This window comes from Artibeus jamaicensis, unplaced genomic scaffold (assembly GCF_021234435.1).
Source record: "Artibeus jamaicensis isolate MK-2021 breed Jamaican fruit bat unplaced genomic scaffold, CSHL_Jam_final contig_490, whole genome shotgun sequence".
In the NCBI taxonomy this organism is placed as follows: domain Eukaryota; kingdom Metazoa; phylum Chordata; class Mammalia; order Chiroptera; family Phyllostomidae; genus Artibeus; species Artibeus jamaicensis.
In genome coordinates this window covers 5,666,190-5,692,864 of record NW_026521861.1, presented here as the reverse complement: position 1 = coordinate 5,692,864, position 26,675 = coordinate 5,666,190, and the positions used below count along the sequence as shown (strand labels likewise).

At 43.7% G+C, this 26,675-nt stretch overlaps 1 protein-coding gene across 9 annotated transcripts in view; it reads left to right on the top strand.

Annotated features, from left to right (window-relative positions):
• Nucleotides 1-26,332, top strand: part of SORCS1 (sortilin related VPS10 domain containing receptor 1) — a 485,244-nt gene extending 458,912 nt beyond the window's left edge. For 2 of the 9 annotated variants that reach the window (XM_037165607.2, XM_053668607.1), the window contains 4 exons: nucleotides 4,948-5,047; nucleotides 20,960-21,065; nucleotides 21,179-21,339; nucleotides 23,089-26,332. In XM_037165607.2, the coding sequence (XP_037021502.2) occupies nucleotides 4,948-5,047; nucleotides 20,960-21,065; nucleotides 21,179-21,339; nucleotides 23,089-23,153 (432 nt within the window). In that variant the 3' untranslated portion in view covers nucleotides 23,154-26,332. Of the gene's footprint in view, nucleotides 1-4,947; nucleotides 5,048-20,959; nucleotides 21,340-22,207 lie in introns of all 9 variants that reach the window. The other 7 variants (XM_037165608.2, XM_037165609.2, XM_037165611.2 and 4 more) reach the window with 7 other exon arrangements.
• Nucleotides 26,333-26,675: the final 343 nt, after the last annotated feature.

Sequence of the window (26,675 nt, the reverse complement as noted above, 5' to 3'; positions counted from 1 at the left end):
TTATTTTAGATTCCCATTGAGGGAGAAGAGGCTGGCTTGCCCTTCGCCAGCCTCCTCGGGGACAACACCTCCCGCTCACCTGCAGCCAGGTGCTCCGATATGGAGTAGCCCCTCCCCCAAGTCACCGCACCCCCTTCTCGCTGAGTCACCAGAGGTAAGCAGATCTGTATCTGGTTTCCCTGGAGGAAGCAAAGACCATCGGATGACTGGGTCAAGGTCGTTGGTGATGCCTTGCTGGGGAGGTAGAGAGCTCACAGGTCGTCTGGCAGAATCCTCAATGGTCCTGAAAACACTTCAAAGGAGTAAAAAGACCACAGGAAATGCCCCCCCCCCAACAATGCATTTCCTCCTTAGTTGTTTGTGTTCCCATATGCACCTAATGACAGATGGAGAGTCCAAGATTCAGGGGGAGCAGAGGCGCCTCTGAAAATGGAACAGCCTGTTGGCAGCATTTTAAGGAAGTAAACATTTACTCTGGAATGTAATTGATAATCTTAGACTAGTTTTTATTTGCCCACATAGTCTACTCTGTCTAGATTTGTTAACATGGGGAGTTGAACTGTAGAAACACTCTGGAGTTCACAGGAAGGTCACTGAAGTAAGAAACTGTAACTAAAAACAGAGTAGGCAAGAGTTGGACCAAAAGTAATGTAGCAAAAGGAGCCAGCTTAGAGCTGGGGATAGGGAAGACAAGGGGAGGAAGTATGTATGGCCAATGTGTTTATTTGTTATGTTACCTGGAAAAATTCTTCAGCACCTTCATCAAGCTGATTCTTTGGGGCTGAGGAAGAATGGAATTAGGGGGGCTGGTGTTAATTCAAATTAGTATTTGGTTCCATTGCTCCCCCTCCCTACAAACTGTATGAACTGGGGAAGATCTTCCTCTGTCAAATCCACAGGAGGGCTCTTCCACTGCCACTTGAAGGGACCTTAATAATGTAACGTGATCTGGATCGACTGGTTAGGTCAGCTCCAAGGTCAATCCAGGCGAGTCTCCCTGTAAACATGGCAGCAGCATGATATTGATACTCAGGAGGGTTTACGTTCCTTCTACCAGCTTCAGAGACGTGCTCTAGCCTTTTGGCCTAAGGTAGCTTTGCCGTTGATAAATCTGCCGAAGCCTATTTTGTACCACTTCTCTGCCTTACGTGTTTTATAAATTTGTCAGCTGCCCTCTTGTCCTCTTCTCCTGTTTGGATGTTTGACACTGTCATCCTCATAATCTGAGCGTGTGCTTCCCCCTATTTGTTTTATTAAAGATTGTTCAGATGTTGCCTGTGCTCTTTGTATAGTAACTGTCAGGTGTTGTCTACATATTTTCAGTTTACCGCCCTCTGGATACACAGTGGGGTTGTACCCGTAATTATCTTCTGTGGGCAGATCCAAGGGACTAAGTCTGGCCAATGACTTGGGAGCAGAAGTGACAGGTGTCCCCTCAAGTATCCAGATGCCATCCGCAATCCCCGAAGGGCTCCTGTGCCCTCCCAGAGTGTTGTGAATGACACATTCCAGGGCTCTGCTTCACCAGCCTGCATCACTGTGTGACCAGACTGAGCACAGGCCGCTGCCTGCCTGCAGTTGGAGCAAGAAACCCGCCTGCAATGAATGTCTCTGGCCCCCAAATTTTAACATTGTGGCTTCCACTTCATCTAGCTTACACTCATTGCTACACTTAAATTTTATAATTTGTGAAAAAGATAAGGAAGCGAAACAGTGCTTTCCCTTCAGCCGGCCCCTCCTACTGTATCTTTTTGATGTTTGCTTTCCAAGTATTTTTTACCGAGTCCCCACTGTCTTTTTAAGTGGTACTTTCAGTGAAGTGTGAGTTATCTCTGAATCACAGGCATATTGCACCGTTTGGCAGGTGCCAAGAACAATGCATTGTTTCGTTAGTCATAATGATGTAGCTGAAGGAGGACAGAAAATGGGTTGTGTAGGAGAGCAGCAGAAGAGGGTTGCCAGTACAAAGGAGAAATGAAATCTGCTCAGACAATACACTTCCACTGGGCAGAAAAAGAAAAATAAATTCAACCTGCTTCAGCGGGTCCAGTCTCCAAGCAAGCCCGCGTTGTCTCACTTGATTCTTCATCATGCAGGGGTCTGTTCTCCTCGTTCGGGCTGTGTCCACACTTTTCTACAGCTTCCAGTTTATTCTGCTTCTTTCACAGCCAAAGGCTCTCCCAGACGTTACACAGCATATTGCTTGGCGAGCAGACTGTGGCGGTGCTGAGGATGGTGTTGGCGGTCGCCTATTCCCGGAGCTCGTAGTGGGCCAGCTGACATGGGACTGGGGTTAAAAGTCACGGGCTTATAGATGACTTTGGCACCATAACAAATGAAATGCAGTTTTTAAACCTCCTATACCTACTTTGCCCAACCTCTTTCTGAAGAGCTTTTGCTTTCTTTCTTCATCACCTGTTGAAAGGAAAATAGTTTTGAGGGAAATACTCTAGGTTTAGGAGCCAAACAGTATTGTAGTGTAGCATCAACTCTTCAATGGTCGCTGGGTCAGTGTCGGTGTGACCTTTAAGCACCAGGCTCCTGTTCCAAGGAGACACCAGCACGAGCACCAAACACATTCCGAGTTGGAGAAAATAATAAGAAATACGCGACTTTACCAGTATGAAGCGTTCAGTGCACAGAGAATGCATTTAAAACATATACATAACAATTGATCTGACGAAAACAGTACAAAATAAACCCTTCTGCAAGTAGCACAGAAAACATTGAAAATATTGTAAAAATCTGTCAACAGTTTCACACTCATTTATTTGAGTGGAGAAGTGCATGGTTCTAATTGAGAGTATTCTTGTATGAAATGTAAATTTAGTTTTGTTTCTCTGCATAACTTCTCTCCCACAAACTATGTGTTCTCTATTGCATGTCCTTTAATACAAATTAATTACATGAAGCATGCTTTCTGCCACTGGATTAGTTTTTCATAGCCTGCTTAATTTTGTAAATGATAGAGACAAAGCCAATGAAGCAATGTTATAAATGAAAATAAACTTGGGATGTTCACTATATTCACGAGGGACTCTCTCGGAGATTATAAATTAGAAATATGTTGTTCGGATGAACTCTGTGTTTTGATTTAGTTATTTACATCTCTCACTTGAGGAAAAACATTCTCCAAGATTTAAAACATGTATCACTTCAACTGGTTGAAAAAGAAGGTCTTTCTCTGTCAATTACATATTCCCCTTTGTTTACGTGATGGACCCTGCAACACAGAGTGATTCCTTTATTACTTCTGACCACTCTTTCCTATTTGAGCTAAAACATTTTTTCTGCAAATGCAAGTGTGTATATGTGCACATCTCCATAATATATAACTAAACATACACATCTATGATTATATATTTACACATTTCTGTATGTGTGCATGTGTGTATTTCATAATCCAAACTCTTCTGAGTGACCTCCTCTAAAAATCCAGGGTCAGATTCCTTTCAAGACCTTACCATGCAATGAACAGAATGCGGTAGAACAGAGACTTGAATATTGCAACAATGTAGAGAACACAGAGGAAATGTGCAACAATGTAGAGGACGGAGGAAATGCGTGGTGCAGTCTGTGTTAGAAATCTCCTCTTCCTGTAAAGCTGGAGCATTATGAAAGATTTCCAGTGCCCAGAAAAAAGGAGGACAGAAAAAAAGAATAGCGTAATGCTGAGAATGAAGTTGTTTGCAAATATAATTTTCCTACAACCTTGTTTTTCTGCATGGTTTGCCAAATGAAGACATTAGAGAGGCTGAGTCTGCACTGGATCCCAGATGCTCAACCACAGGTCACTGACAGGCATCCCAAGCCCCTGCTGCTCAGCAAAGAGGTTCACCTGCAGGGCAGTTAGGTTCTGTTACCAGGCAGGGGCTTCTGGAAGGGACACTCTGCTTCAAAACAAAGCCACCTGACCCCGCTTAACTGATAAAAGGATCAAAGATGTTATTTCTGCAATTCAGTGGACTAAATGGAACTCAACAAATATACAAGGAAAAAAATAAGAATTTAGCAGAATCATGGCCAGGAAGCATCTAATTAGACTTACAAGTAAGGTAAATAAAATACTAAGTTGGTGATTAGAGTATTTAAAATAAAGCAAGGAGACCAGATAAAAAGAGTAGGATTGTGGAGATAGCTTTTCAGAATTTGCTGCTAAATTAATTAATTAACTAATTAATTAATTAATTAAAAAAACTGAACAGATTGAACTGGGTTTTCTACTTTAAATAAATCAATAGTTTTACCTGCTTTTTAAAAGCTTACCTCATGCCGTTACAACCACAGCGAGGTTCTTCGGCCCGTGTTGGGGTTGACTATGCTGTGTCCTAGAGCTGCCTGTGTCTGTCTAGCTCACATGTCAGCCCAAGTAGCAGGTCCCCCGACATCTATAAGCGTGAAACCAGGGTCGGCCAATCATTGCTTAAATTGTGGTTGCACTTTGTTTCAATTGTCTAATTTATTACTTTAGATAAACATTCATAGCGTATGTATTCTGTGGAAGCCACAGGGCATGGGTTGGGGAAGGGATGGGAGGCATTGGGGGAGATGGAGGGGAGTCTATCAGGAAATAGGATAAATGTATGTGAGTCTCACCACAATGCATAAATTGTTCATTTCTACTTCTTTTAAGTGCTGTGTATAACAAACTCAAAAAACTGGCGGTGACTTTTCTAACCTAACTCAAGATACTTTTTAATAGTGTGAGTTATTTGATTTACTAATAGTTTGTCCTTTCGGTAGCATTCAGGATAGAAAGGCAGGTCATACTTAAAAAGGATTATTTCTACACATTCTGGAAAAACTCAAAATCACATTGAAACTCACGTATGTAATTCACAGGCGTACCCCTGGGAATGCCTTGGTAAATACAGTAAAGATTTCTCAGCACGTTGGCTGATGGTCAGTATGGTAGTTTGGCGGCACTCACGGCGACGTTTCTTTCAGATATCGGAACTGCTGATCCGCAAGCTCAACCAGAACGCCGTGCACTTCGAGCTGAAGCCCGGCATCCAAGTCCTCGTCCACGCAGCCCACCTGACAGCAGGTCAGCTTTCCCGTCACTGTGGCCTCACTAGTGTCTCTAGCAAAGCGGGGTCCCAACCTACCATTTTAGCACAACAAGACTAGAGGGTGCCTCCCTTTGGCAGCAATAGGGCATCATTTTTGGAGGTTCCTTTGCTTGGTATTTTTGCCTTAATGGGGGCCCACCAGGCAACCCAACGCAGTGACTTTTCTTGGTCCCTGGCAAAAACCATCCGTGACTCACCTAAACGCATCCTCCCTTGGCGACAGCAGGCTTCATCTGAACAGGGTTCTTGAACACAGTGTCCATTCCACAAATAACGCTTTTCTGGTCTTTCTGCAAAACCTTGTTTTCAAATTGTTCATGTGACAGACACTTGTTTTTCTTTAAATTTTGGAATAAAGTAGGGTGGTGGAAAGAGCTGAGACCCACGAGTTGGTCTCAGGGCCATAGCCAGGAACTGAACCCCAAGTTGGTCATGATCTTACAAACTAACGAACGTCATTGAGTTTCTGCCTTTTCTCCCATGAAATGTATGTGGGGGGTGGTGGGGAGGGTCCTTCTCCTAACGCCGTATAGAAATCTCAGTGATAATCCACATAATCCCAAGTGTGTAGAAATAGACAGCATTGTATTATATTCATACTAAATTTAATTAACAGTGTTTATTGAGGTACTTAATTTTGCAGAGTGCTGTGCTGGAACTGCATAGAGTATAAAGGGCAGTAGGGAATGACCCTTGTCCTCACAATATGTGTAGTCCAGGTGTGGTGTGGTAGCGTTTGAGGCAGCAGAGTTGGTGGCACCAGGGGCTGGGGGAATGGGCGTGGGGGGGTGTCTCAGTGTGCACATGCGTAAATGCTCACGTGGAGAAGCAGCGGAGCATACGTAAGCACTCAGATTTGGTAATCTTGCGGTGGGACCATTGGTTTCAACTGTGGCCCCATCACTTCCTCACTGTATAAACCTTGAGAAGAGACTTACCTCCCTGTGCCTTAGACATGGCTATAGCACCTGTGCCGGAGGGATTGTGTGCGAAAATGTGTTAATTCAGGTAATGCACCTAGAGCAGTGCCTGGCAGATAGTAAGCTACTGTGCTGGTCTGTCTGTCTGTTCCTTTCTACTCCTTGTATTATCAACAACATGGTGTAGGAAATTTGAAGCAGAGATAAATTGTGCTCTGTCAAAATGATACAGGAAAGCGTCTTGGAGGAGGCAGAAGGATGGATAGGATTAAATGCCGGAGACATTTGCAGCACCAAAGCACCAAGAAAAGGCATGGAAACCACCTGGGCTTTGGGATGCTGGGTACGTGGGGACCAGGAGCAACAGTTTCCAGCATTGTTCTCCGGCTTCCTGGAGGTTCTGGAGGTGGCCCAGTCTGACAGGAAGGACAAGTGTGTTGGTCCCTTTTTTGCTTATATTCTGTCTTTTTTCTGCATTAGGGTTTCATACTTTTTGTTGTTGTTTTAAGAAAAACAGTCACTGCCTTAAAAGAATGAGTATTAAAGGTCACTGTTCCTGAGCCTGGGATATGGAAGTAGAGTGTAGGAACACGCCAGGCTGGGCAGTCTGTGCCTGCTTACTGGGGCTCTGGGAAGCCAGGGGACCTCTGAAAGGACCTGTGACCCATTCATAGGGTCACCTGAAGAGGATGACTCTTCAGAGGAAGGAGGGTTGAGTTGCGTTGATTTGGTATTCTACAGCTCGCCATCCTAATGCATCCACTGAGCAGACATTTCTGGAGTGCCTGCCTGCTCTGAGCCAAGCAGCGTTCTCTGAATGAAATAGCCTTTGTGAAAGCTTCCTTCACCAGGAAAGATGGCAACAAGCAAATGAATAAATCCCACTCTCCAAATAACATTGCTGATGAAAATGCCCTGAAGAAATTACGGAAGTGTGTGAAAACAGAGGACGATTAAGCCACACCTGTAAGAGCAACCCCTAAGGCAAAGTCTGCCAACATATCTCGGGCCATTCACCGATCCAGATCGCCACTTCCTACTCAGGAGGTTGACTGATGGTTTTTGCTGGATGGTGGCCTCCGAAACATGACTGTTACACGTAGCTGGTTGAAGTGGAGAACCAACAATGTCCAGAAGCATCAGTCGTAGTCATTCTGATAGACAAGCCATTGACAAACTTCATGAACTTAGTCAAAAGGAACTGGTTTGAAATTGGTTTAAACAGTTGTACTGATGGATTCACTCCAATTAGGTGGTATAGCCTGTTTAGAGGGAAGACCGAACCTCTGCTACTTCATCCCCACTGATGCAAAATTTGTTTAACAACACACGCACCTTCTAAATGAGCACTGTGTTCAGGCAGTGTATTTTGCTGTGGAGTACCTTGATATATTAGGGAACACTCCCCTGGTATTTACCAGGGACCTGTCTTAGAAAGGGGAGCGTCACAGGTCGAGATAGAGGCCCAGCCGACTTCTCCAGCCCTCCAGTTCTGCAGGCACTCGCATTTCATGCCTTTTCCTTCCTTCCATACCTCTCTTCCATCAGTTATTTTATGTGCCTTGTTTTTATTTGCCCGATTGTTGTATCACATCCCAAAGACAGATCATTTTTTTCCCGAATTCGAAAGCTTATTTTAAATGCTTCCTAATGGTGCCTTCCTGTAATGACATCTGGTGTAGAACTTGGATGAAGCCGAAAAGTAGGGATCGAAAATGCAGGTATTTAAGCAAAGCTGGTTTGGCCAGGGAAACAGATACAGCAAATTCATCCGTGAATCCATGCGGGAAAGAAAGCCCATTCCCCATAGCCATGGAGCGTTTATTGTTCCTCGTTTAAGCTCCAGCTGGCAAGAAATAATGCAAAATTTGGAAGGTCTGGAAAGTTCTTCTAATTAATGTTCATAGTTCATTTCGTAGTGGAGATTTTGTGAAATGGGACTCAGATCCCTGGAGAGAAGGAGCAGGGAAAGGGAGGGACGTTGCTGGCAGCTCAGGTGAGCACACTGAGATTTGAAGGAGAGCCCCCTGCAACCCAGATGTGTATGATGTGAGGTTGCCAGAGAATGGGAGAACAACAACAGTTCAGCTCAAGGCAAAAGCCCAGTCTTAAACTGGGCCAGTTTGGATAGAGAGAGACAATTCTTTGACTTCCAACCATTGTGGCTGTTCCCAGCTCTTCCCTGTTAGATTTGATAGTTTGGCATTGTAATTCCAAACCCAATCAGCTGGCACTATTGAGCTTCCTGTTACAACTGGCTCAGGGACTGGAGTAAGTGCAGACTTCTATGTCAACAATCAACTCTAGTTTGAAAAGTTAAGGAAGAGAATGTCAAGGGCTGACTCAAGCACTGAGTCTTGGAAATTTCTGTTATGTTGAGTTTCACCATGCTTGTCATAATCGTATTAGAACTGGTGGTACCCACAGGTGCATGGTCACTGAGCCAGGCTTTTATACACAAAAGAATGTTTATGTAAAGGCCAGCACTTCAGCAATTGTGATCAGGAAGTGAAAAATATGAGGGCCCAGCTGTCTGTTGGGGATTGGTCCTAAATTAGTTGCAACTACAGTTAGTTGCAAAAAGGATTTGAACACAGTGGTAGACTACTTCTACTAAAACAGTGGAGGGAATTTCTTCACACATAGAAAACTTAGCATGTTAGGTGGGGTGATCATTGCATTAGACACTTGCCACAATTTCTTTTGTGAAGTTGAAATGAACACATTTCTATCCACGGTTAGGAAGAGAAGGAAGAAGTAACATGGGGAAAAGAAAGAAATAGGGAGGAAGAGTATTTGATGAAGAATTCCCATCTCCACTGCTTTTGCCTTCCTCTGTTCCCCCACCCCCTGCAGGCAGGGGAATATTCACTTTTTTTTTTAATAAAAAGGGGGAAAGGACCACTGTTTGCAACATTTCATGTCTCATAAGCAGGATTGCTAATGCCTTCCCAGGGACCATTAGAGCTCACTGCTGCATTCCATTAATTGCTCAGCAGATGTTCAGCAGCCTTCTTTTAAAAACGTTTGAGCCAGAATATGTTGCTGGCGAGAGAGGCAATGCATAATTTGGTTTGTCTCCAAGGAAAAAGAACTGTCTCCTTTCAGGAATTTACTAGCCTTATTTTGTCTTTCAAATTCAGCTCCCTGTTAGCTTTTATGGGAGTACAAGGTAAGCACTGCCAGATACCTGGGTGTCATTAGGGGACTGGATGAGAGAGCAAAGACCCTCCCGTTCTGCTGGGGAATTCATTAACTTTGGTATCTAAGCTGAGCTCAACTTTGAGCACAGCCCTTGTTTTGTTCTCAGCCATCCCTGTGCTTCTCACCTTCTGTGCAATTTCTCTTGAGACTTGAACCACTCCTGACAGACAAGTTGCTGAAAATCTCTTTGCAGAAAGGAGAGATGTGAAATTGTGCGAGAGCAGCGAGAGAATGAGAAACTGTTGTCAAGAAGGGTGAGGAAGGGACGTGGCCAGCGTGGCTCTGTTTGGCTTTTAGACCCTGATGGTGGCTGGCATCTGTGTTAGCAGACAAAGGCTAAGAAGATGTTGCTGAACAACCTGGAGAGTTGGAAAAAAAGAGGAGAAATCAATCAATCTGGGTATTGGACTGGACACACCGGTGTTTTGACCGAAGTGTACCTTTGCTCATTCTATTCCGGACTGGAATGTTTCTCATCTCTTCTCTACCTGTCTGCATCTCCTGAGTCTATTTGTATTTTAAGGCTCAACTCATTGCCAGCCTGTGCATGATGTCTTTCTAGAGACCTTTATCTGGATGTCATTTTTCCCTTGTCTGAATTCACATGGTTTTTTTAAAGTCGATATCATCATCATCATCATCACCACTCTTATTTAACTTATCAAGGATACAGTTTAGCATATCTTAATATTGTCTCCACTATGGTACCCAGCAGAGAACTCACAACATATCAGGTGCTCAGTAAATATTACTTTTATAAATAATTAGAGACATAATCAATTTGTAAGGTGGAGAGATATATTCAAAATTTCATTTTCCCAGTTAACCTGCAGAGTCCATTTATTTAACTGTGAACTTGTCCCTTGACATGCTACTTCTTACCACATAACTGGTGAGTGGAGCCTTGCATCCACTTATCCGATAAGCGTCAGTGGAAAACCCGTCTTTGTGTATTTGTCATGTCAGGTGTTCCTTCCATGTACATTATAGTCACTTATCTGCATCTTGTGGGGAATGCATAGGTGGAAGGAAAATGAGAGTTCTGTGGTTTGGAACAAGAGGTCCCAGAGACAACGGGAGTGGGGCTGGTGTGGAGGCTGGTCCTGTAGACACTGAAGCAGGTGTAACTTCTGGGCCCGTATTTTACTGCTCTGGTCCTGGCAGGAGTGTTTCCAGTACCAGAGAGCGGCCCCACTTCGTGACGCAGCTCCCGGTCACACACCTTAGGTTGCACCATCCCTACTTGATCAAATGAACGGAACCTTCTTCCCATCCTTTGTGGCATTCCCCCTTGAGGTCTCTCTCATCCACGCTTTCACCCTGGCCTCCTAGTATTTATTTTTTTTGGAGAGCTATAATGTCATCTTAGGGAGAGTTTTTTTTTCTTCTTGCCCCTAGCGAGACTCACAGGTAGACTCTGAATGTGATGCAGAACATTTCATCTCTGCAGGTACTTAGGGAAGAAGAAACCTGAGCTGTTAAGAAAATATCCCTAAAATGCCAATCGTTCTCTTACATTGCCCCTGATAACTTGGAATTTACTCAAGGATAAGACCCATGTTGGATTTATTACCTTAGTCCTCGCACGACTCTGTGCTTCACCTTGTCACTGTTCTTTACAATCTATGATTCATCCAGGGGGATGAGATGAATGAGGACCCTCCCTCACTCCCCAGCAGCTAGACCTGAGGACTAAATACTAACTGCATGACCCTTTATAATTCTAAGTGAAGAGGATGAAAAATGTCCCATGTACAAGGTTTAGCAAAGATGAGCCTTACTGTTGAGTGGGAACTCTCTGAAGGAAGGAGAAGGTGACATGCCAGGTCAAAGCACTGTGTTGAGCAGGGGCAGTGCGAGGTGACATTGTATGGTTTACGTGCCAAATGAGGCAATAGCCTGATGTGGTTTTGAACACCTAGATGCTTACCCTCAAATATTCCTCTTTCTACCGAAAATTCCAAATATTTGGTAGGAATCAAAATATTTCTGCTGAAGGTAAAATTATGAGCAGAGGAAAGAGAGGGGCATAAAGTTCAGGGAAAATAAATATAAACTTTGTTGTTCAATATCCATGCATGCTAGTGAGAAAACTTTTATTAATTAAGCTTTTGGATTAATAAAATATGTTAAAGATGGAAAAAGAAAGAAGGGGCAAATGAAGATTTATTTTTAAATAATAGGTCAGTCAATAATCTTTTTTTTTCTTTTTTTAATAAATGACTTACACATTTTACAAGGAGTTTTCAACCCAAGTGGCAAGAGATGGTCATTTATTTAATAGAGATGGAAACCTAGGAATAGGAGCCTTTTTTGGGGGGGGGGGCGGTGCCAAAGAAGGTAAGTGTCACGGTTCATGTTGAGTCTGATGTTATAAAAGATGTAAGCAAAAAATCTTATCAGGAATTTGGAAATTGGGAGCGTGAAACTCATGTGAGGAGACCTGGACCAGACTAAACAAAAAGTTCTAACTTCCCACCTTTTCGTAGATTGCCAAGTGAGGGGAACTTGCCAACAGGTGACAAATTAAAGCCCTAACTACTGGCCAGATCTTTCAGGCTACGTCAACTCTGTATCTTTGTTTCTATGGGGACCCATGATCACGAGTAATTCAGTTGTTATGCTTGGTGGTGAGGCTGGGAGTAGGGGGAAAGAAGCTTAAAACCTCATTGATTCTTCTGTGGTAAAATAGATGAAATTCTTCATGAGAGCAGAAGTTAGAGAATGGGCTAGGGTTTTATTTGAGAACACAAAACCTGTCTAGAGTGATTCATACTGAATTACACACAATAGCACTTTGGGGATCATTTGCATTTCACAGGATGTATTTATTGGGCAAATGATCTGAAACTTGGGGAGTGGGACTTCTACACAGAGGGATTAGAAGAGGTGGAGCCCACTGATTTCTTCAAAACACACAGGATAAAGGAAACCCTGTTCGTGGCTGGGAAAACTCTGTAACCCGCTGTAAAGATGCCATTCTTGAGCCTGACTCTACATTTCTGCATCGCTGTTGCCTCGGAAGCGTTACAAAAGCAGAGGTTTTTCAGGCTCGCTGCACACATCCTGAATCATAATCCCAGGGAGGGGTATCTGGAAATCTGCATTTTTAACACGAATTCCACAAATGACGCCGATGCAGCCCGCCTTTCACCAGTCTCTGACCACCTTTACATAGCATTCCAGGGACCGAAATTCATCTGCATAACAAGGAAAGGGGCACATCTATCTCCAGCAATAAATCTGATTTACCACGCAGGGCATCCCTGAGAACAGAGGCACGCTTTCACAAAGGGGAGCTGGGGACTGTGATATTAAGTGTAGGAGGACATTTGTCATGAACATTCAAATCTAATTTCTGGGCATATCCAGAGCCAACCTAATCAGCAGCCTGGGTAGACGACAGTGGGAGTGAGGGGGGAAAAGTGAAGCAAGTCTCTGAATCTGTGTTGTACCACATTCATAATGTAGATGAATGACAAAAGCCAGCCAAGCACCCTGCCCATGAAGCTGCTGAAAAATGAGTCAAGTGTGCGCTAGAATCTTAGTGGCAGATGTGCTTGGAGAGCCATGAGTTTTATGCAAGTTAAACAAATGATATTATCTAGATGCTGTTAATGTGCTAGTAGGAGCAGAAAATGATTCATGCGCATCTCCCTATATTTCTGCATGTCTCACACAGTGACAGTGCTCATCAACCCTTAACTTTCCATGGGCTCACTGCTCTTCTGGAGTTGCAGAGAGATGTGATTTTAAAAGGGAAAAGTTAATATTTCTCAAAGGAAGCGCCTCAGATTCCAGGTTGAATTAAAGAGAAATTTAATACACCGTAATGGCTCCCCCACCTGCCGCGTCTGTCAAGAGGTTGTCATGTGTAAGCTGTTATGTTCCAGGAAAATTGTCCTTTGTCAAGGGTATGTGTGGGTTTTCAATAAAACTGTTATCTTGTGCTATCTGGGCCTCCATCGTTGCTGTTGACTGGTTTAATTTCTTTTTCAGGTGTAATAAAAAGATGTTATCACAGAGCTATTAGAAAATTAATATTTCCAGGCTTCGGTTGCTATCACTGGCTATGTTATGAGTAAATGTGGGAAGAGAGAAGGAAATCAGAATTTCAGCCTAGGTCAGGATATGTTGTGAGTCCTGCGTGAGAGTTTCACACTGAGAAAGACCCTTTCCACTTGAAAGTGGAATTAACATTAGTCAAGAGGCTTTAGAAAATGCAATATAATCTAAGCCACATTGTTATAGATGCAGATGCTGGATCATGGGCTTGTGGAGCTCTGAACTGTAAAGTGAAATAAATTGTTGCAATAACATTTTCCATTTAAGGATGCAATTAGTACCAGTGAAATTCTTCCACAGCCAATAAATTGATCTGTCTCTTTAGTCTCTGGTTTTCTTATTATCTACAGAGTTATCATTTATAAGTCTTTTGTGCGTAAAGCAATGCTAATCATATTTTCTCCCAAAGTAAATATTGTTTTTCCTCTATAAATAATTAGGCTGTTTCACAGACACATGGGCTCAGTGGCTTTTGCCTATTACTGAGTTGTTATGGAGTTATGACAAGTAATAACAAGTGCCCAGATATCTAAATACATCCCTACACCCAGTGTGATTAAATGAATGTGATACGTTCGTAAATGTACCAGGGACCAGCAGCGAGGTTGCTCTTCAGCTTCCAACAGAGTCTGTCTTCACCATTTTCTGAATCCCTGAGCCCATAACAGGGCCTGAAATGACCACAGAGTAACTGGCCCGAGGGTGCACTGAGAAACTCTTGGCCAGAGAGTGGTCAGCGGGGAGGGAGTGATCAGATGAACAATTGATAAGCAGGGCCCAAACATGCGTGAGGTTAGAAACAAATGGTAGTTAGGTGAAACTGTTCCCCAAGGGGAAGGCAAGGCAGATAGTCGAGAACAACTAGCAGTGAAAAAAGCAGGCAGAACACATAAACTATAGAGCAGATACAGAACCTAGGGAAATTACCTTGTAGACACTAGGTGCAAGCTCCTTATACCTAGAGAGGCCAGGACTGTTGGGTTCTTATCTGCCATGTCTGCATTCGCTTTAATAGCACCCCCTTTCCTTGTTAAAGTGTCTTGGTTTAGGAGTAAACATTTATGGTAATTCTGGTTTAGAAGTGAACATTATGGTCATCATACTTTTCCTGCCTACACTACCAGTGGGAACAGAAGAATTGGATAATGTAGAGCCCAAAGGTGAAAGTGTACTTGGACATTTAACTAGTTGAAAGAGGTTTGAGGAGAGAAGGTATGAGTAAGCTATTGCCGTGTAACAAACCACTGAGACATTCATTGGCTTAACAATAGCATTTATTATTGCTTCTGAGACTGCAGATCAGCTCGGTGGGTCTTCTGGTGTTGCTTATGTTCATTGCATGTCTACAGTCAGCTAACGGATTGCTGGGCAGGGAGCTCTCCTGGTCTTTGCTGGGCTGTCCCCCAGGCTGGGGGTCAGTTGGCTGGAGGCTGCTCTAGAATGGCCTCAGTTGGGATCATTAAGCTGTCCTCCATGTGTTCTCTCACCCTTCAGCAGGCTTTCCTGGATTCCGAGAGAGAGACAGAGAGAGAGAAAGAATGCAAGTGCACAAGGCCTAGGAACTCACAAGTGGCACCCTGTCATTTCCAATGCATTCCATTGCCAAATCATGTCTCAGTGTTAGCTCAGATTCAACGTGTGAGAAAACAGATTTCACCTCTTAGTGGGAGAAGCTTCAAACTCAAATTGCACGAGGCTTGGACACAGAGAGGGGCCTGGCAATTAACTCATAGCCAGATGAAACCACTCAGCAATAAAGAGGTGTGCTTTTCCATTTTGTTTGGTTTTATTGACCTGGAGAATATGAAGTTCGGGCATACTCGAAAGATAAGGACGGGAGGTCTCAAGGTTAGCTGGGGCCCACCGTGCAGTGTTGTCAAACTGGTATGCATAATTATAACCTGGGTAGCTGGTCACATATTCTGAGACCTACTCTCAGAAGCTGATTTTTTTTTCTCAAGCAAAGCCTTGGAAACTGCATCTTCACAGGTTCTCCAGGTGTACCACACTTTGAGAAGTACTTTACATAGTAAGTAGGATTCTTCCTAGACTTTCAGTCCTTGAAAACCAAAAGGCATCTTTTTTTTTCCTGTCTCATCGATCGTGGTGAGAAGCTTGGTCTTCGTGGTACCCATGGGTGTCATAGTTGGCCAAGTGACCTCAACTGCTGGTGACTGGATGTTCCTAGAGACTCAACCTAAATTTCAAATTAGCAGCGCTGCTTCGTGAGTCATTAGAGCTCGCCTGGGAATTCCCATGCTGCCTGGCCTCCGAGCTCATGGCGTCATCCTCAGCAGGGCATAGCGAGACTCTCCTGACTGGGTTTGGATTTGAACTGGGGAGGGGCCTGTTGGGCAGGTGAGGGCGCTCTGTGCACCCAAGCCTTTCTGCACTCTAGTTAACTTTCTCTCTCTTATGCTCCTACCACCTTAATCTCTGTAAAAGCAATTTCAGGCCACATGGATTTTCTGATATTCTAGGCATGTAACAAAAATCCTGGCTTGGGTCTCTGTGTTGGACAGGAAAAGAGAAAGTTAAGGTATGGCGAGCTTGCTTTGTTAACTTTGTGACAGCACAAACTTCTGGGTTAGAAATATAGCTGGAGTTCAAAGTTTCAGGGTCAGAGTACATGTAGATAGACATTCTCCAAGAGAGTCCCTTTGACAGGAAGAGTGGCTGCAGATGGCAACAAAGGTTTCCTGCACCACTTTACCAGGTGATGCCACTGTCGTGTTGACTTTAAACTTGGAAATAAACCAAGTCAAGAGCCTTGGCTGCAGCGAAGGGGAAAGTCGTGGTGCTCGTGGTGAGGCATTTCCTGTGTGTTGTGTGGGACAAGGTCTGCAAAGGGTCTGTGGTCTAATGACTTTGCGAAACCCTACGGTAAAGGTAAATGAAGTTCGTTCCTGCAAGAGTGCTGTGAGCTTTTAATATAATACACTGATGAGCTTCAGGAATCTCCAAGATGGTTAACGCCCATGGAATACTTCTGAAAATTATTTCACCGTGGAATGCTCATCATTTTTCAGGGCTGGTTTTCTATAGAATGTACTTTCAGGGATAGGATAGTAATTATATGACAATATTAAAAATATTGGGTATGTACCAATTACTATACCGCAGCTTTAAAAGTCCCATCTTATTTTTTTTTACAATTTTCTAAAATAAACACGCTTATCTCCATTATGCGATGAGAAAACTGAGATTCAGTTTAAGACACTTAAACTGAAGGGGCAGAGTCAGAATCTAATTCCAAAAAAGGGGACCGTACCAATTATTTCACCCTAAAAGTGAAGTTGAGTCTCTCAGGATTTCAGAACTGTGGTGGCCAGCACCCAGAATGAGAGATGGTGAGTGACTTGCACTGTTGTCCAGTCCATGTTCTGCTCTGTGCATGAATAATGGCAAATATTTGCTCAGCACTTCCCCCCACTCCCCTACTTCCACCTTGTTTACGCTGCATTTGGAGAGGGATTAAGTTATGCTAATTCCACACAACAAGCTAAAGCCCATTTATCACAAGTTTCCATTCCTCAGCAAAACACACAAATGCACCTAAGTGTTGGGCAAATGAAGACATGCAGCTGCTGTTGTGTGGAGCAATAATGGCCTGTTTATATTCAGGGCCAGATCAGCCAGCAGAAGCCACCCACAGAACACAGAGGGCAATGGTTTTCAGCCTCTCCCGGCCACTGCCTGCTGCTTCCTGCGGCCTGCTGCTTGCCTCCGAGAAGTGCAGGAGGGATGCAGAGATGGGGAGGGGCTCGGAGAGCACAGGTTTCAGAACTGGGGACACAGGAGCCCATTTTCCCAAAGCAATGTGCTAATAACTAAACAGCGTTAATGCAGCTTGAATGAGGATTTGGGAGTGATTTTGAATTGGGAGATTTAACCTGGTGATGAGGAGAGAGAAGAGGAGGAAGGGAATAGTCCATTTGTGCGTGTGCACAAGGATGCGTATGCAGGCATTTGCTTTGTCTTAGTGAGAGCCTGGCCAAAGCAATTTTCTCTCTTCAGTTTTCCATTTATTTCAAACGCCAACCCTTTCGAGCGGACTTAAAATTCTTCCTGGTTCCTCCATAACACTGATATCCTGCTTATTCTGAAAGCATTCAGCTGGGAATTAGAAGCTTAGTAAGTAAAGCTAACCTGCCTCTAACCATCCTAACCACCTTTGGCCCCTCTCTGGGACTCTGTTTGTTCCCAGTCAAATCAACGGCTTGCAATAGAAGATTATTTTTCAAATAGCTTCCTATTGTCATTTCCTTAAGTATTAACATGGTATTGGGATAATGTGGAGAAAGTGAGCAACCTTATCTTTTATGAATTCATAAGATAGCTGAGATTTGCTTCAGAATAATCCAGTGATTGGGGTTATGGGAACTGGATGGGGTTAGAAATAAAATAATACTGCTGTTTGTGGCTTGATGGTTATAGAAGCTGGGTGGTGGGTACAAGAGGCTTCATGTCTCTATTTATACCTTCCACACATGTATATGATATATGCAGATATATGTAATGTATACATGTCATCCAAGTTTAAAAGTGTATGAGCTGTGATTTTAAAACTTAGTAACGTTTTAACTTGTGTCACTTGTTAAATTGCTTCTTGTGCTATGGTTTTGTCTTAATTCCCATACTCAGAAATGTCTTTTAAAATTTCGGATATTCCTCACTGAAATGAGCCCAGGGTTGACGAGGTCTGTCCAGAAGGTATCCAGCCATGTACTATGAAAAAATAGAAACACTTATTAAAGAAGATACAAGATACAAGAGACATTGTACGTAGGACAATGACACCTCAGTCCCCTTCCAACTGGGCACCTTGGGCCCTTACACAGTTCTGCCAGTCACCATCAGCTGCCCAGTCGTATTTTCCTGAATCTCATTGACCGTCTGAAATCTCTTCCCTTTCAAAGGTGATTTTAGTTTTAGGAAAAGCCAGAAGTCACAGGACACAAAATCTGGACTGTAGGGGAACTGAGTCACCTCAGTGATTTGATGTATTGCTAAAAAAACTCTGCATGAGACATGATGAGCCAGTGTGTTGTTGTGATGAAGCTGCCAATCACGAGTTGCCCATACCTGCAGCCATTTTCATCATATTCCATCTCTCAACTGATAAAGAACATCGAGGTAGGACTCCTTATTAATTATTTGGCCTGGAGGGGTGTACTCATGAAGGACAACACCTCCCCAATCAAAAACCACAGTTAACATGATCTTGATCTTGCTCCAGTTCTGCCACACCTTCTTTCGTCATGGAGAACCAGGCACTTCTGTTGGGCGACTGGGCCTTTGTGTCCAGATCACAGCCATAGACCCATGTTCGTCTCCGGTTATGACTTTCTTGAAGAAAGCTGGTTCACTGGCAACCATTTGAATCAAGTCATTAGCAACTGAAAGCATGATGTTCCTTCTGCTTTGGTAGCAGAAGTCATGGAACAAATTTTGCCACGACACATCCCATGCCAAGATCTTGTGTCAAAATCTCGGACACAGTAGTTTTGGGAACCCCCAGATCAGCTTCTCACACCATCAGTCGCTGATCTTTGTTGATTGCAGCCTGTACACATTCAACATTCTCAGGTGTTCTGCTTGTTGCAGGCCATCCAGAATGTGGATCACTTTCAACAGATTCCTGACCATCTTTGAAGCATTTCTGCCACACTTTACTTGTGCTGCACTCATTGAATCATCCCTGAAAGCCTTCTGAATCATCTGAATAGTTTCCGTCAAGGAATACTCAAGCTTGATGCAAAATTTGTTGCAGATCCGTTGCTCTACTCAGTCATTTTGAATATGATGGCCACACAGTACACACACTCATTCAACAGTGTCTACCGCCCCCACTGACTAGTACAGCGAAGTCATCGTTGTTCACACATGCACAGTCCAGTCCACTCTCTTTGGCTATCAGGTTACATCAATGTCACACAAACCATTTTCATCATATTAACGATGGCTGGACTTTTTCTAGTCAGACCTTGTATACAAAGTGCGTGTGTGTGTGTGAATGTGTGATACTTGGTTTCAAGTCTTCTTCCATTTACTAGTTCTGAGTCCTGTGGAACAACCTTAACCTATGAGAATCTCATTGTTCTTATCTGTTCAGTGGAAACCATGGACCCTGCCTTCTGCTTGTGAGAGTCAGTAGCAATAGTGTCAATGACAGATGGAGGTGTTCTCTTCCCTGATGACATCCTACCAGTTTTGGTGTGAACTCTGAAGTATCTCTGGACTCCTGTGCTGATGGCCCTGTGCTTGCATAATACAATTAAAGAGACCTCTATTTTCTGATCGTGAGCTAAAAGCACACGTGCCTTGGGTGTTCTACCACATCTTCTCACACACAGACCTGCACACTCCAACTTCACAGCTGAAATGCTCCTTGACGTACAGAGGAGGGAGAATTTTAGTGCTTCCTAAAAGTTGATTCTACTAAAACAATTAAGCCTGTTTTTCGAGAGAGGGTTTGACTTTGTTTTTCACCAAAATGATTAGGCACACGGAATACACGTCTCAGTACATAGTGGTTATTGGGTGGTTGGGATGTTATCCTACAATAACCAGACAGACCAGAAGCAGCCTTGAGTCTTGTCGGAGACCATCAGTATTATAGTCTCTATCCTTGAACTTTTGTTCCTGGGTGACCAGAACATTGCACTTTTGGCTCACAACAGAGAAAAGCCACAGAAAATGGTAGTTAAAGGTCACCCGTATTTCTGAGTATCAGGCTTTGCTTAAATTGATGGAAGTTAAAAGGTCAGCATTCAGGCTTCTAAGGGGTACACATTGCTTGCCTTTTATGCTTGAGTTATGCTGTTTTTGCAAAATGTCAGTTTTCAAGAAGGCGAAAATTAATTGCAAAACAAAGTTTTAAAGCACAACAACTTTGACATGGGGGAGGTTCAGAGGTGGAGAGAGATGTCCCCAAGAGCTGTGATGTAAGGTCAAACTCAGGTAGTGAGAATCTTTTATGGATGAAAAGACATTAGTTTAGTACGAGAGGTGAACTCAACTCATCTGAGTGGCTGGTGCTTCGTGGCATGAGCCGTCAGGGCTTTGGAAAGTTGTAGCAACAACACCCAATTGCACACACCTCCTCCAGCCCTTGTGAAATATTCACTAGGCCATCAGTTTTCTGCATGTGAAAAACATTAGCATGCTATTACTACTTTTCAATTCTTTCATATGACAGCAGCTGGGACAAGAATGAGAGAAAGCGGATAATTCATAAACACATTCCTTTGGTGCTTTTTTCTGATTCTCTGCATTGCTTAGTAGGCAAAGCTTGCATTCAGAGTATAAGAAACTTTAGTAATTATATTATTATAAATATTGATTAGAAAGATAGCAGCGGCAGTAGCCACACAAGCTAATATTTGTAAAAGCCTTAATATGTGCCTAGGGCTGTTATCAGTGCTTTACATGCATTGACTCATTGATCCTGACAGAAACGGATGAGTAGCCTGGCTGCACTGTCCTTCTTGGACAGGCCAGCTGGAGCCTTCTGGGGGCCGAGACAGGTCAAGCTCATCCACATTGCAGCTGAGTGACATGCACCTTGTGTGTAAGCCCCACACACTTTTCTGGGACTTGCCCTTTAGGTGAACAGTGTAAGCCTCTCATGGAGTCCCCGCCCGCCCACCCACGTCATGACCACAGCTCGTAACCATGCCTTGCTTTCTTCCACAGCCCCACTGGTGGACCTCACTCCGACCCATAGTGGATCCGCCATGCTGATGCTGCTCTCTGTGGTGTTTGTGGGGCTGGCCGTGTTTGTCATCTACAAGTTTAAGAGGTACGTGTCCCTCTGTCCTTGTTTCCCCGCCCTCTCTCTTCTCCATGACAGGTTCAGAACATGTGATGTTCGTGTCCTGCACATAGCAGTGATGGTTTCTGTTGATGTTTTAGGAAGATCCCGGGGATTAATGTTTATGCCCAGATGCAAAATGAGAAAGAACGAGAGATGGTCAGTCGAGTCAGTCCCACTGAGAGCAGGCCCCATTTCTCTCAGACTGAACTAAGGAGGCCTGGCCAGCTGATAGATGAGAAGGTGGAATCCCAGCTCATAGGTAAATGATTCCCAGTAGCTGTCAGCTCTTCAGCCTGAGTAGTCAATGGCTGAGTCTGTCTCTAACCCCTTTCTGGCTTGACATCACCACTTTTTCTACTCTAACATTTCTGAGAGGAACAGCCAAGATGCCTCTTTCCCTGCTTCTTCCCTTTGGAATGAGGAAAAATGCCTTCTTGCTCCTGTCTACTTTTTTCCTCTCTCTCTCTCATGAGTTCCTCCCTTTCCAATAACCCTTGCTACAATATCGGGTGTTCTTGGGTAAGGAACAAAGCATTTGTTCTGACAATATTCAGGAAAGGCAGGCCTCGGAGGCTGGGTCTGGTGGTCTGGAGGGCCAGGCAGGGTTTGGGAGGCAGGGTATATAATGAGCCTAACACGGTACGGCAGCCTCACTTTGAGGCAGCTTCCAGGAGGGCACACAGCGCAGGTCCACTTGAAGACGAGTGACAGCCTGATCGCCTTGGGATTGTTTAATTTGTTAATGTAGCTCTAATATAAAAACTGTCCCCCAGAAAACAGAACCTGAGAATTTTAAGGACAAGAGGCATAACGTTTTTAAGACATCCCAGGAGCGGGGGTTCTTACGGGAGACCACTGGAGGGTTAGGCAATCACAGAGCACGTTGGCATCTTCCTCCTTTTCACCTGGCCCCTACCGGGAGTGTTGAAATGGACCTCATGTGTATCAATAGAGCCCACCCTGCCTATGAAGTCAGCATGCTAACCCAACAGCTAGGAATAGCTCCAGTGGGACTGCTGAGTCCTACTATTTATTACAGAGAAAATTTTCCAAGAAGTTAGACAAACACACGAAGCCACAATTGTGATCCATTTCTCTTCTTGTTTCCTCCTGTCTGTTGGCAACAGGAGTTGAAGCTGTAACTGTCCCCATCTAGACCCTGCATTGCTGACTACGATGGATAAATTACTGTATACCCATTCATGCTTCCCTCTAATGTAATAATGCTAGACCACCTAAGAAGGCCTTTATAAGATTACTACTTGGGGGGAAAAATGAGTACCTAAATTAAAACATAACCCTCTCTTTAAATGGATAGAAGAAAGTTCCCTGGCTGTATTCAGGGGAAATTTAAATGCAGACTGGCTCATATCAGAGGTAATAATAACCCCTGAAGCCACATGTGGTGTCCAATTTTCACAGTGTGCTTTCTTTTATTTGGGGAGACAGGGCGATAAATGTGTAATTGCTTTGGGTTTAAAAGAAAAAGCCTTTGCTGTCTTCAAGTCCAGAGAAGCATTCACCCTGTCGATTCACTGCTAAAGCTTCTAAGTGCATTTCTGTGGGTCATTTGGTTTTCAATCCCATTTCCACCGGGTATGAAGCGCAGGCGCTGTTGACTTTATCAGAGTAGCCAGGCCTCCTCCGCCAGGAATGTCTCGCAGCACATTGCAAAGTCTCTGACACCTTTCCTTTTCCAATGTCATTAAATGAGTAAGTGTTACACGTTTTCTCTTAGGAGAGTAGCTTTACCCTCCCCTCCCTCCCCTTCTACTCAACCTGGTGACTCAACTCTCCGATTGCAAAGAGCAAGACAAGCCACTCCGCCTTCAACGCCAAAGCGGGGATCTGCTGGGGCGCAATTTGCAATTTAAGGAAAACCCCCAAAGGCTACAGGCGACCAGCTGATCAGGAAAGAATTTCGCTCTTGTCAAGTGCATCATGCTTCATGACCACTAACTTGATGTTTTCTTTCTTTCCTTTGTTGTTCTGTTTCCTATTTTGCCAGGAAGTATTTCCATAGTTGCTGAGAATCAAAGCACAAAAGAAATCCCTACCTATGTAAATGTTTGAATGGAGGACGCCAGTAAAAACAAAACTAAACAAAATAGAAACAAAATAAAAAAACAATCAAAATCCAAACAAACAAACAAACACGCACTGCATCGGGACTTTTTAATTCTTCAGACACTGACAACAAGGGTTTTTAGCTTTAAGCCTGTGCATGTGGACTGTACCTTGAGAACATGCTCAGAGGGGCAGTGTACAGGTGCTCTGTTTTCATGGAAAAACACTCCCCTCCCCCTCCCTCCGCTCTCTTTTTCTGATCGGTCGTGTTTGTAGAAACTTCCTAACATATATAGGCCAAGGAAATCTGCATGTATTTTTGGAAATATTCTTGGCTCTAGATTTAACAGTGACTTTAGCTCTACCGGCTGATGGGTGGGGTAGCCACCCCAGGCCCCTTCCCAAGACACAAAGACATGCACAGGAGTTTGAAACCCTGAGCTGTTTCTCTGTTCCATCTTCCTTATTGCCATTTCCGCTTCCAAGTTATCTGGTAGCTCTGTTGGCCCCAAGGCTGCTTTCTACATTCGGTGTGGCCACAGGGGTAAAGACATGAGTTGAAGTTCCATCCGCGCAGGCAGAGTAGGGAAGGAGGGCAGGAAGGCAGGGAGGCAGGGGAAAGCATGTCAGAAGGGAACTTGTGTCTTCCGTTCACCCGTTCCAGTCATGACTGCTTCCTTTGCAGCTTTCTCTACTCCTCGCTCGGTTTATATGGAAAACAGAATCCCAGTTACCCACTGACCGGCCTTTCCATTTGTTTGCTCTTCATTTGTGGTCATGATCTGTTGATGTCCTTGTATCTCTTCCTCCCAGTCCCCAAGTTACCCCTCATCTGCACCTACCTTTTCTTCCCAAACATGTTGCTAGATTCTGGACATTAACCCCGATGTTCCTGAAATAATGGCCTAGCCTCTGCCAACCCTGCCTCCGCCACCTGCAAGTTTCTGGTCTGTCGGTTTTGTACACTCCCAGGCATGCCAGCTTCCGTACTCACTGATCTAGCTGCATCCTGCCCTCAGCGTTTAGCTTCATGTGCCCTCTGTCTCCTCCTGTAGTACCTGCCTCTTCCAATATCCTTGTCCTCTCCTCCCTGGGAACATACCATGTGTGCGAAAGAGTCGGTTTGTATGCAGAGCCATTCAAACCTGGCCATGTACATTGGAAAAGAAAGCATTCAGATGAATGGTGGTATCCTCACACCATCACAAACATCTCATGCAGGCCGATTTTAGAAGATTCCTGTGAGAAATGTTTTGAGCTTGTTACTGTATGGCAGGGCAATTTCCTTCTGTGATGGTTGCTGTACTCAGTATTTCCTTTCTCACAGTAGAGTGAGAATATTTGTAAAATAAAACTGTTTTAACTGGAAGAAGAAGCAGGTTAATGGATTTAATGTTCAAGAGTGTCAAAAAGTCTAAAAGTAGACAGAGGTCTTGTCTTACATTAGGATGAAATTTTGATGATACAGAATCATCCCAGACACCTCACCTGTGTGCTCTCTGATCTCTGAGTATCATAGTCTCAGCAAAGACAAAAATCAATAGCATAAAAGACAGGAGTTAGCTCACTAACTAAAGTGGATTGGCTCAACGCATGACAAAATTCCAGTTTTCCCAGGGCAATCAGAAAAGAAGGCCCAGAGAAAGAAGGTAACAGAAGTATGTCCAGCAAAAGCCATTGGAGTATCCTGGATTGGGCAAACCCACTCTAAAATATAGAAGAAAACAGTTTTGCAAAACCACTCAGAGAGCACAGCCTCTTTCTTGGTCATGTCCCCTGGCCAACAACAGGGTATAAGAGGGCACTGTTGATATAACAGGACCCTGGGTGTCCTAAAGATCCTGATGATCCCTGTCCTTATGTAGCCCAGGCAGAGGAAGACTAGCAAGGCTGCCGTTAGAAGTTAATCAGGCAAAAGATGTTATGGTTGAAGATGCCCAGTATGAGTCTGGGAAATGGATTTATGCCTGAGTGGCCATTTATGGAACTCAATCGATCCCTGACCTGCCAGGCTTCCTATCCCATAGGAAACATCCTCACTGATCCTCTTCAGTTGGAGCCTCCCAAATTTAATCTGGAAGACAAAGTGGTTTGGGAACCAAAAGAGGCTCACTCAAAACAGCACAGGAAAGTCCTCAGAGTTGCACTTCAAATCAATTTAATTGGAAAATCATGAAAAAGGGAATAACACTCAAAACTAGCACAGTGCCTTGCCTTGAGTAAAAAGTTTTTTAAAAAATCATTTGTTAAAGGAATAAATGAATGGCTATATGAGAAGACAAAAGGAAGAAGGGGCTCATGAGGCTTAACTAACAATAGAGGGGAACATGAGATACCTGGCATTTTGGAAAGTGACCAGGTCTCGATTCAGCATTTCCAAGGTCCTCATGTGCCTCTTCTCCAAGTTTCCTCCCACCTGTAGGAGATTCATGAGGTAACGCACTGCTTAGTGGAGACCTCATTGTTCTTATAATCTTGCTCCATGTTTCTCAAAGTGCAGTGCCAGTACCAGCAGTATTAGCATCACCTTGGACTTGTTAGAAATGTTCATTTCGGGTCCCCACCCCATATCTACTCTAGGAATCAGAAACTCCAGGGGTGGAGCCCAGCAATCTGCTTTTACAAGTCCCTCAGATGATTGTGGTGTATACTAAAGTTTGAGACCCACTGTGCTAGGCCATTTCAGCTTAGTCCCAAAGAGAAGTTAGTAATAGCAGCCTACAAATGGGAGGGACCCAAGTGCCTACCCACTCACTAACAGCAGGTATAAACACGGGGCAGAGTTTGGTGGGCTTGAGGCCACAAGAATGGATGGAAGGGACAGATGTCGAGAGTAAGATTCAGGGCCAGATAGACATCTGATACTGCAATGTTCTCCAAAATCCCAGAAGGCCAACTGTGCATGTTCTGCCTAGAACTACCCAACCTACATTCTCTCCTTTGCCTTATTCCAAATTGGGTTCACTGTCCAAAATGCAGAGGTTTGCTTTGCTTTTTTCAGAAGTTCCAAACAGCAACTTTGAGAGCAATGAGGTGCTTGGCAGCTGTTCTGTGTTTTCCAGGATTCCAACTGAGCATTGAAATCCCTCATTTGCCAACTTATTTTTATAGGAAGCCAATTTAAAAAAAAAAAAAGAGAGAGAGAGAAAGTTTTCTTATAGTATCGGAACTACTTCTAATTTTCAAATGACTTTTTTGATGTATTTTTTGTTAAATACTATGTAGTGTAATGTATAATTGCTCTTGTTTATTGCTTTTACAATCATATTTATTAAACAGATACTGTCTCTAAAGTCTTGGCTTCCAGGTTTTTATTTCATCCCAGACCTTAGCATCCAGTCTGAATGTAGAAGGGATGCATCTGTAGGGTCCATAGAGGTTTACCATATGAGAGTATGGTAAACACCACAGGCTCAAAGGGTGATATTTTATGAGGGTTTTGTTTTGTTTTGCCGACAAAGTAGAATATACTACCTGGATTCTATCTACTTTTCAGTTGATTATATAATGTCTAATGCTTTATTTAAA